Source organism: Solanum tuberosum, unplaced genomic scaffold (genome assembly GCF_000226075.1).
Source record: "Solanum tuberosum cultivar DM 1-3 516 R44 unplaced genomic scaffold, SolTub_3.0 scf00184, whole genome shotgun sequence".
In the NCBI taxonomy this organism is placed as follows: Eukaryota; Viridiplantae; Streptophyta; class Magnoliopsida; order Solanales; family Solanaceae; genus Solanum; species Solanum tuberosum.
The window spans coordinates 24,674-36,821 of NW_006239109.1; the positions used below are offsets into that span (position 1 = coordinate 24,674).

General features: G+C 29.0%; 1 protein-coding gene across 1 annotated transcript; it reads right to left on the reverse strand.

The window, feature by feature from the left end:
• Positions 1–10,408: 10,408 nt before the first annotated feature.
• CYCD3.3 (D-type cyclin family 3 subgroup 3) lies at positions 10,409–11,916 on the reverse strand. Its single transcript, NM_001288209.1, is given in 4 exon segments — positions 10,409–10,627; positions 10,762–10,892; positions 11,172–11,373; positions 11,470–11,916. Coding segments are annotated over 4 exon segments (999 nt in total).
• Between the last annotated feature and the right edge of the window lie 232 nt (positions 11,917–12,148).

Consider the following 12,148-nt stretch of genomic DNA (forward strand, 5'->3'; position numbering starts at 1 on the left):
GCGAACATTACATAATATATTGGAGAAACAATTGCAGCATTGAATGTATCCAGTGCCTATCAAAATGATGCATAAATGTTAGAAAATGCTTCAGACACTCCCCCCCACCCCACCCCCAAAAAAAATTAAGTTTGTTTTTAAAATAAATTTTCAATTTCAAAAAAATATTTTCTACCCTAGTAAAAATAAAAGATATTTCTCAAAAAAAAAAAATCATTCATAAATCAAACACTAAAAATCTTTTTCGGAAAATATTTTCTACTCACCAACTAAACATGAGAACAGAAGTCAAAAATCAACTTGTTTTCCAGGAAAACATTTTCCTTCATACCAAACACACCCTTAATGTCATGTATAATATTATACATTTTCTTAAAAGTATATTTATTCATTTCTTTATTTTCCAAAGAACGAAACAAAGTGAGTGGCTATGCAAAGAAAAGAGTCGAATCGATCAGGCTAAATAATAGCAGTAGGAAAAGTAAATCAAGAAAGAAGCAAGGCTAAGAATACAATGACCGATCACCATCTCTGTATAACCTATTTAAGTGATGCACCTTTTCCTTTTCTTTTCTTTTTTTCATTTTCTCCTTGTTTTATTAGAAATAGTAGATGATTGATCACTTGGCTCCAACAAGTCTCATTATTAATTTGGGTTTGGTGATGGACCTACAACTGAAGACCAACCCATTTTTGTTTTTGTCCTTATGGTCTCTCTGCTAAAGAATATTGACACTTGAGGCCTATAAAAGCCTTGTGCCAAGCTTGAATCTTTGTACTCTTATTGGTTTTGAATGGGCAAATGACACTGCTGCTGCCACAGTTTTGGACCACTTGCCCATCTCTTAAAAGTTACATCCTCCATTCAAATTTATATGGCGCCATTTAACTATACACGAAATTTAAAAAATAAGAGAAGAGTATGTTATGTTTATTAAATTGTTCTTATTAAAGACACTTTAGTGCTTATTTTTTTTAGTTGACTTTATTCTCTGCAAAAAAGTGTTGAATGGGACCTAATAGGGGTAAAATGGGATGATGCCAATAAATAGTTGACAAATAAGGAATAGTTAAATTCTTTTTGGGACAGATTTAAAAGAAAGGGGTGTCATTTAAATTAAATAAGAGGGAATAAAACTTTTCGGACTCAGTAAAAGTGAAAAATGATTTCTTATCTTATCATTTTATTATCATGTCAAATAATACAATTGAGTATGGTTCTATTAAGTTGTGCTGCTCTGAGACAAGAAAACACCCCATTATCACCACAGGGGTGTGTTTCGTATGAAATCTCATATTTGATTGATCAAAATATTTTTAAAACTATTTCTCTAGTGAATAAATTTCAAAAAATAAGTTAGATAAACGACTTTACTTCACCTACGCTCATCCCCACACTAACTTTACCTCACTACCCCACTCCTCGCCGCCCATCCCCCACCCCCGACCTCTCACTCTCCCAACCCCAAACTCACCCCCACCCCTCATTCTCCATCCACTTCATATTCACTCTAATAATTGTATGCCTAAATTATATAGAGAAAGGTCAAAACTATCCTTATATTATTGGATTCGTCATTAAGATTACCTTTACCCCTACCGTCATTTTCTAGCTTAAAAATTACCCTTACGACTAACGATTGTCTTGTTGACTTAGTAGGCTTTTATAAAGTATATGTGACACTTCTCTATTGATCCATGTGAAACCCAATAAAAAGACACCCAACTCATCTAATTTATTCAATCTGCTCCATAATCTAAGAAGAAAAAAGAGAGTATTTCCCTTTAATTAATTGCCTTCTATATTTAGTAGATCAAAGGAGTAATTGCTAATACCCTTTCTAATTAATTAACCAGAATTTGAATTATGGAATTCTATTTTTGGATTTGAATTTAGTTTCTTATTAAAAGGTATAGGGCCCATAGAAGATCCAAGTATATCGGACCATAAAGGAAAGTGGACCACATGGGCCGATAAGACCCACCATTGGATGTTTTATTTGTCATTTACCTTCAGAAAGAGACCTCAATAGCCTGCAAATTCTGAAAACCCAAAAAGCCCATTGGATTCTCAACTTGTGATCCCCCAGTAATTTGTCTACCCACCAAATTAATTACTCTCTCCGTTCGTTTTTACTTGTTCACTCTAGACTTTACACAATTCTTAAATAATAAGTAATGATAATATGAATATTTTATGACAATACCTATATTAATTAATGTATAGTCTTAAATCTTAAAAAATGATTTGGGGAATAAGTAATTAATGTTGAGGGTAAAATAAGAAAAAGAAAATGTTTTTCTTAATATATTAAGTCATTAGTAAATGTGAAAATCTTAAAAAAGTGGTCAAATAAAAGTAAACAAAAAGAGTAAATTGAAAATTACCAATGGATATAATACGTGTATAATCTATGTATATCAGCTAAGAAAAGTACCATTTTGATATATCATATATTTGTACAATTTAATAGATAATACCATCCTCCTATTTCAAATTATTTCGTTATATTATATTATATTATATCATGTTATTCCCCCACCCCACACCAAAAGAAGGACCCCCACTCCCCAAAGAATTTTTTTTGTTTTCTCAAAAAAAAAAAGTGAAAGAAGGTAGAAATTATAGAGGGGCCCTTCACAATAATTCGAGTCACGCCTTGAATGTGTATTTCTGGCTAAAAAAAGAAGAAGGTAGATTAGATGAAATGTTTCTTCCAAAAGTCCAGTTCCAATCAAATCTTATTTTCCCAGCAGAATATGGGCCCTTTACATAAATTATTTTCTCACCACGTTGACAAATCATTTTCCAAATTCAAATCTCTTACAAATTAAAAATATATATAGATATTTCGTATGCATAGGGTTTGACAAAGGTAGTGTGTGAATGTGTTTAATTTTCTTTACGATGGATATCTCTTCGCCTAAAAATTACAAGTGTGATAAGTCAAATATAGTTTTATAAATATATATAATATATGTTGAATTTTTTTGACTTATATGTATGTTTTCTTTTTAAAATTTGAATCTTTTTTAAGCTAAAGTTTTGACATGAAGACGACAGGGATTGAGCTAAGGACGTTAGAAAGTAACGTCTGCTGCTTTGTCGAGTTTGAATACCACTACCTAGTGACATCAACTGTTAGGTTTCCCAAATTATTACTATATCATATATTATTATTATTATTATTACTCACCTATAAACAAATAGAGACAAATCTACTTAGTGTTTTTTTTTTTTTTTTAAATGGGGGTAGGAGAGGCCGAGAGGGGATTGGATTAGGAGGGCGGAAATTCGAATAATCGTCAACAAGGTGAAAGGTCAGATTACCAACTAACTAAACCACTAAGATTTGCCATGGATCTGTTTAGTAACTTGGACTATACGAATATTTAGTTGGGTTTTTTTAGATTATGTATATGCGTTAAGTAATTTATTAAATGTTATATTATATGTTGGTTAAAAATTATAATAAAAAATCATAAACTTCAAATTTTATGGGGCCTTAGATATTTTCAGGCACAGAGAAGATTAGGTGAAAATAGGAACCATTTTCAAAAGCCTGTGTCATACTCTATCTCTCTTGACTTATTGGACCTCTTGTTGTATTATATTATTCTTATTTTGTTTTCTTGATCAATATTTATATTAAAATTTGATTAAATTTAAATTTCGACAGGATTTATATTTGAGGGCAATGGTCTCAACGTTATTTATTATTAAAATTTGAATTTGAAATCTCTGATGAAAGACGGAAGATTCTTCCATCACAACTCATGATGTCATCTCTTACTATAATTCAACAAATGATAGGAACTTAACTAAAGAAAACCAACTTTGGTAATTTAATAAAATGCCAATAATACATCTGTCAAGAAAAAAATCATAGAAAAATTTCACTGTCAAATGCTTACAAATACATTCTAGTTGTAACAAAATTGACATGTGCTTTGTCTTTATTGGTGAATCACCCTTCACTAAGTCTTGAGGAAATAATTATTTGACAATTCAGTAATTGTCTTCTTTAGGCTGTCATAAACTTTTCCTTGTTGAGTCATTGTTTACTTAATTACTATTTAAGATTAATAGCATTTTTGGTTATAAAAATGCATATAAATTGAATATATTGTACCTGAATAGTGACTTATTTTTTCTAAGTAATAGGGAAAATGACTAAAATGTGCTACTTAGAGACTCTACTAAAATAAAGATGAACTGTCAATAAACGTAGAAAGGATAGAATGGGCAAAAAAATAGACTAAAGAATCGAAAAAACATCAGTGACTACTAGCTTATGAGACAAAAAAATAAATATAGATATCGATAATTCTAATTTTAGTTCTAATTATAATATTTGATTAAGTATTTCTAAATTTTATATTACTTGAAACATATAAACTTTTGATCTTTTTGCTCAAGAATTTTCACACTTTTTCAAAATTATTAATTGTTTCATCATTTAATTATTCATATATTATGTCAAACTTGTATCGTTACTTCATAATTCTAAATAAAAAATAAGTGATCATTCATGCGATTAACTCAAAAAAAGATGTACGTACCTATATTTTTTGCTACTAGCAATTATGTTGTGAATTGTCATAGGGGTGTTGTACGATCTAAAGTGAATAAAAGTTTAATCAAAGACTTAGAATAAGATAATTAATGTCAATGTCTACAAATACTAGCTTGCGGCAGAGTAATTAATTAAATACCATAAACTTTCTCATCGCCGTCAGTATTAATTACTATAACACTTGTTACAGACATTAATATTAACTACTGATAATAATAATAATAATAATAATAATAATAATAATAACTAATAATATGTAGTTATGCACCATTAGCATGTCGGCTAACTACTTTTTTCTCCTTTTAAACATACGTCAAAGCTAATAAGCTATAGTATCAATATTCATTCATTCTCATACATCATTTCATATTAATATGTACTACTATCTCCGTCTACTTTTAATTGTCATAATTTCCTTTTTTTAGAATCAAACTATAAGAACTTTTATTAACATTTTACGATATATTTTTTCATCATATTGATATAAGAAAAATTGCAATTTATAGTACTTTTTGTATAGTTTTTGAATATCTGAACTTTTTATTTAAAATATCGAATCAATGTAATCTAATTTAAAACATGAAAATTAGTTAAATTGACTTTCGAAAAGCGCAACATGACAAATAAAGTGGACGGATGGAGTGCCCATATTAGAGCCTAACATAACAAATTGCAAGGGAAATAATCTATGTATAACGATCTAAGTCTATGTCACATATTATCAATCTGTTTTTAGTCTAAGTCAACACATGGATTTGTCTTTTGTGTTACACATCATTGAGTCAGACTCAATAGGGCACGAATCAAGTGAACTTGAGATGACTTATAAAGTTCTTCACTTACGAGATTCACCTAAGTTGTGATGTGCAACTTGTCTTCAAAATTCTTATTGATCCATCCTTTGTCAGGGGTGTAAGGTGTTACACTATTTTATTTCAAGACTATAAATTTCACATTACAAATTTTACATTTCAAGAAGATTTACTCGTAAATATGTTTTGAATAATCTGTAGTGTATCAAAATACTTTACATAGACTATATATATCAACTTAAACTCAAGTTCAAATTGAAAAAGTACATAATGTGCCATAATAATTTCATAGCACCTGTTTTCTCAACAATAATGTTCACTAGGTCACAAAGGATGACAAAATAATATACTCTTATATATGGCTCTAAAAATGACCAATACCATAAATCCCTAATTTTTAATTTTTATTTAATAATAAAAGAAAGAGAAGATGTTAACTGGAACCAACAATCCATTTCTTATCATTGTCTTTTCTTCTTTTTTACTTGTATATATTATATGGTTTTAAATTTCTCTTATATATGACAGCCAAAAGCAGTGAACAAAAGTACCAACAAAGACATCTCATACAAAATCAAAAGATATTGTTCCCCAACTTACCTTCCCACATTCTTTTCACCTTTTTCCCCTTTTTGTTTGTGCCTAGTTTTTTAAAATTTTTAAAATTAATATTTTTTCTTAGATGAATCTAATTGTCATTCTAAATTGTCCTTTAATCTTCTAATATCCTCACCTTTTACACCCCTAAATACTCCTAAATCCTGATCCTTAACTTTTAGGTTACTGTTTTCATCTTTTTCTTTTTCACCTTTTTTTAAAAAATAAAAAAAATAAAAAATTGAGATTTTCTTTTATTATGATAATTTGTCCCCACCAACTTATGAATATATATCAGTACAAAAGTTAGATGAGAAAATGCAACTCACATGGAGCAACTCTTTTTTAACTTATGGTAAGTCTTGGCATGCAGCTGTACTTCCATTGCAATAAAGCCATGAGACAAGCAAATAAAATAAAATAACTTTTTTTATTTTGTATTTTTAACCATTTAAAATTTTAAATAATTCAACTCATACAACTTAATACGGTCCAAGTAGATAGATATATATCATGTGTTCATACAAAAAAATTTACTTGTTACTGTCGCTGATTATAATATAGCAATAATTATATTATTACCACTCAATTCTTCATTTATTCTAGTGATTTTATGTCAACTTCGTGATAAAAATCATGATTACACATTGGTTATATGCCTCTCAAAATAGGACTAAGAAATCACAAAACATTAAGAATATAATGTTTAATGTAACTATATATCCAAATGCAAATTTTCGTAATGATTCCTCCATCTTTAATTAGAGATTTCGAGTTTTTGTCTTGGGTAAACAAAATCTCCTTGAGAGTGTCACCTCCATAAATGAACCCTACAATGCGTGAATTCAAATTTAATCTGATTCCAATACAAATATCTAATACCAAAGGAAAATCAAGAAGATAAAAAAATTACTCCCTCCGTCCCATTTTATATGTCACATTTTTTACTTTGCACTTGCATTAAGAAATGATGTAACTTTACCCTTCTACCCTTATTTAATGTTTTCTTAAGTCAACTTTATTAATAAATGACAATTAATTAACTATTCTATCAAGGGTATAATAGGTAAAATATGGTAATTTATGCATAAATTTTATAAAATGATAAGTTTGTGGTCCAACTATTTATAAAAAGGGATGACATATAAAATGGGACGGAGGGAGTAATTTTTTTATCTTCTTGATTTTCCTTTGGTATTAGATATTTGTATTGGAATCAGATTAAATTTGAATTCACGCATTGTAGGGTTCATTTATGGAGGTGACACTCTCAAGGAGATTTTGTTTACCCAAGACAAAAACTCGAAATCTCTAATTAAAGATGGAGGAATCATTACGAAAATTTGCATTTGGATATATAGTTACATTAAACATTATATTCTTAATGTTTTGTGATTTCTTAGTCCTATTTTGAGAGGCATATAACCAATGTGTAATCATGATTTTTATCACGAAGTTGACATAAAATCACTAGAATAAATGAAGAATTGAGTGGTAATAATATAATTATTGCTATATTATAATCAGCGACAGTAACAAGTAAATTTTTTTGTATGAACACATGATATATATCTATCTACTTGGACCGTATTAAGTTGTATGAGTTGAATTATTTAAAATTTTAAATGGTTAAAAATACAAAATAAAAAAAGTTATTTTATTTTATTTGCTTGTCTCATGGCTTTATTGCAATGGAAGTACAGCTGCATGCCAAGACTTACCATAAGTTAAAAAAGAGTTGCTCCATGTGAGTTGCATTTTCTCATCTAACTTTTGTACTGATATATATTCATAAGTTGGTATTACAAAGGAGATGTTATCTCCCCTCCCATTTTCCTTTCTCTTACCCCTATGTAATTAGAAAAAAAATACGTTTCTCTGCTTTAAAATACTCCTAATTATTTGGTGGGTTGATGGGTAAGTGATCTATATTTTATAAAAAATTACAATATTTTATTTATTAATTTGATATAAAATATGAATTCGGAAAAAAAATTACTTTATAGAATTGTACTAAATTTTCACATGATTTCTTCATTATTGAATTTCTTTGTAATACTTGATGTTCTATCGAAAAAATATCTCTACCTTCACAAAGTAGAATAAGACTACGTACACATCATCCTCTTCAGATTTCACTTCTGAAATTCTATCGAATATATCATTATTATTGTATTTAATATGCCCCATATGCAAAAAGAAAACAACCTTGTGTTTGTTCATTGTTGTGTTGCGACTAGGTCAACAAAAACAAAAGTATACATGAAATGTCTAATAATTTATATAAAAATAGTGTTCCGACATTCACGGTACTTCAATGAGAAAGATTGACTAAATCCATGAATTATTTTATCATTTCAGAATAAATTGTTAGAACTTTGTGTTTAATTTTTAAAATATTATAAAAGGAAAATTAATAAAAATAAAAGAGAAAAAAACCAAGTCATTATGATTCTTTATTTTAAAGTGGGTAAAGAAAAGCACATGCAAGGCTTCTTGTGGATGTCTTTTCTTCAACCACAAAGTGCAAAGTAAACTTAGCTTTAATCCTCTTTTTTTTCAAAATTAATTTTCCATACATGCACTATTGTCTTCATTTTTGTAACTTAAACATAAGGTTATTGACTAGTAAGTTAATGATTAGATCTTAAATAATCATTAGTAGCTACAAATCACTTGATTATTTTTTAATTCTGGTATAACAACCTCTTAGCATAGAATCCATATATTTTACTTTTCGAAATCTTGAATTTAATTCGGGCAAGTCGCTAATTATTATGCCTTCTTTTTTACATTATTTCTTTGTGAATGTTATGTTTGACTCTTTGTCATGCCACTTCTACTAACAACCAATTGTAGCATGTAATGAGGATAAATATGATGTATAATCTCGTTATATTCAACGTTGATCTATAAATATTTTGTATTGTACGTGTAAAACTATGGTAAGTTAAAGGTATTAGAAAGGAGGCAAAGAAGATCTAAAATCACGTAGATCCTTCGATTCAATGAAGTAGTAAGGATTAATACATTCAATTCCAACCTGTTTGAAATTGAGTCGTACATGGTGTAATTAATTTTCTTTTAAATATTCTTAATAACTGCCTTTTAAATTCATGTAACTATTAGTAGGCGTTTGGACTTGTGATAAAAAGATTATGATTTTAAATCAGAAGTTATACATGCGATTTGGGAATATGATTTCATATTCTAAATTTTTCACAAACATGATTTGAAATTCTAATTTTTATAAATTTAAAACTTGACTAATAACTTTATATTTTATATATATAATAGAAAAACACCCATTATGTTAAATTTTACAAAAAAAAAAAACTTACTTTGGCGTGAAAAAGTTGCTCGTATCATATAAAATGATTATATTAAAAAATAACTAGTAATTATTATTATTGACTAGTTGATCTCTACAAAATTACGTCTATTTAAAAATTTCTAACCACAAACATTTATTTATAAAAGAAACACAAACATATGCAACTATCAATGTAAAACCTTAAAATATTCAGACATATTGTTTATAATTAAGAGGAATTTTAATAGTTTTCATAACTTGTGCTTATGAAAACAATTAACTTAAGTAATCCAAATTAGATATCCAAAACAAATTCCAATTTCAAATGATAATGAATCTAATAAACTTCATATCACAACGTCCAAATGAACCCTTAATTATATTATCAAAATTCATTAATACTTTTCATTTTTAAAAAAAATTGTTTTAATTGGTGTCCTTCTCATAGACCTCGAAATTCAGTAAACAAAACTAAAAAGAGACTTGCTCTTGTAACGAGGTCAAACAAATAAAACTACTTGCAAATCTAACCACATAGAAAATTTAGCCAGTGGCCGACAATATGTTCCTCCCTCAAGATGTGAACAAAATCCACTCTTTTCCCAAATCTTCAATATTTTTCCACACCACCCATCTCTTTCTTTTGAAATATGTAACACAGAGACTGTTTTCACAACACAAATCTATAACATTCTAATGACGATTATTAACTTTATTAGTTATACCAAGACTATATTCGAGCAAGTTATAATTAATAGTGAACAAGATAATATAGGGTGAACAAGTGGACATGAATTTACTTTTTTTGTTTTCATGCAAGTTTTTATTTCCTTATAATAAAATGCCAAACCATCTTTACTAGTACAAAATCTCATAGCCCCACTATAGACGGTACACCATTAAACAAATGGTCCATTACCTAGCTACCTGTGATAATTGTCAAAAGGGGGTTTGGTTTTAAATGTAAAGATGGTAAGCAAATTAACATGTGAATAAACAAGAACTTAATTACTAAAACTTAAGCTAAGAGACAAGTAGAGCACTGTTATTGGACATTATACATATCTAGTCTATTAAGGAAAGGAAATATTTAAAAGACATTGAATTAGTCATTCTCTTGACTCCCTAATCTTCTTGGACAATGGCTCTGGTGATGAAGTAACAGATGTAGCCACTGACCATGAGTCATTGGAGTAATCTGAGCTAAATGACACATCCATTACCCCTGTTGGACTCCCTGGTAATGTCCCAAACTTTCTCTTATTTGAATCAAAGTCAATGTTGCAAGCCACTTCTTGTATTAGCCTGTAACATTCTTCCACTTTGTCCTGGTACATTATCCAAATTTAATCAGTAAAAATAGAAGTAATACGCTTCAGTCCCAAACAAATTAAGTCGACTAAGTAAAAACTATGATATTGAACAAATAAAAGTGGACGATATAATTCAAAGTTCTAATTACCTTGACAATTCCAAGAATGCCCAAAAGTTGATCTTGGTACTTCTCTCCAATGCAAGGTTTAAGCCTATCAAGAACATGCAACATTGTGGCAGAAGCCATTGCAGAAGGAAGGTAACCAATGAATCTACCATCTGCCATTGACAAATTCCAAATCACAGTTGAGACATACAAGGGGTTGTGAGGAATAAAAATAAATAGTCGTGAAATACAATAATAGTCCAAGGATAAAATTTAGGTATCTTGTTTGGTAACGTATCGAGTCATTTATATCATAGTGATGAGATGGATAAGTTGACTCATATACCTTATGGTAATAACTTGTTCCCAACAAAATGACCCCTAACCGTATAAATTATAATGTAAATATAATTAAGTAAATAAAAATGTGTTGAGAACATAAACATGCTTACCAGTAATTGTGTATAGAAGCACTTTTTCACATCTCCTCAGAAATTCCAAAGATAAACAGTACTTCAATCCAAGTCTTCTAGTTATGAAATCAAGAAATGAAAATGGGGTTACTGGATTCATCTTCCATTTAAGTGTAGACAGAACCAACATCTCCATTCTCTGTATTGTTTTAGATTCAAACACAAATCTTGATTTCTCAACCTATAAAAGAAAACCCCAAATCACTCAAACATGATCATATAAACAAATTTACAAGATCCATCAAAATACTACTAAAAAAAATTCTTGAAAACATACTTGGAGGTCAAGAAGCAGAGGAACATCAGTTTCTTCAACTTTAGCAGCTAATGAAAGACAAGTCACAGCAACAAGTTGATTCATCCATGGCTTATGATTCAGAGACTGATTAAAACTAAATAAGAGAAATCTATCAAAGTAATTAACTGCAAGAAATGCAGTTTGTGCAGAAAATGAGTAATAAGCAGTTGTTTTGAGTATCCACTCAACTGATTCTCTTCTTGCTGAAATAAAAGATTGGTCTTTTTCTAACACATTGTAGCTTATTTCATACTCTGTTTCTTTAGAAAACAGAGAGGTAAGTTCTTCTTCTTCCCATAACAAGTCATGTGAAGAAAAACTCTCTGTTTCTACTGATACTTCAGTGAGAATATCTTCTTCACAGTAAAGTGAATCTAATAAAAATGGGATCTTTTGTTCTTCTTGTTCTTGATAATGGTGAGACATTATCTTCTTCTGAGAAGAAGAAATTTAGTTGTGTTTTCATTTACTTCATACTAATTCAAGAAACTGAAAAAAAAATGAGAAGATGAAAAATAAACTTGTTGATAGTGTTGTGAAGAGAAGAAGAAGAGAGTAGAGAAGAGGAAAATGGGGAATGAAGGAGATTGGGAGGAAGATTGTGTTTTTATTTTGGGTATTTCGATTGTTTTTTGCTGTGTTTTTTTTTTTATTATTG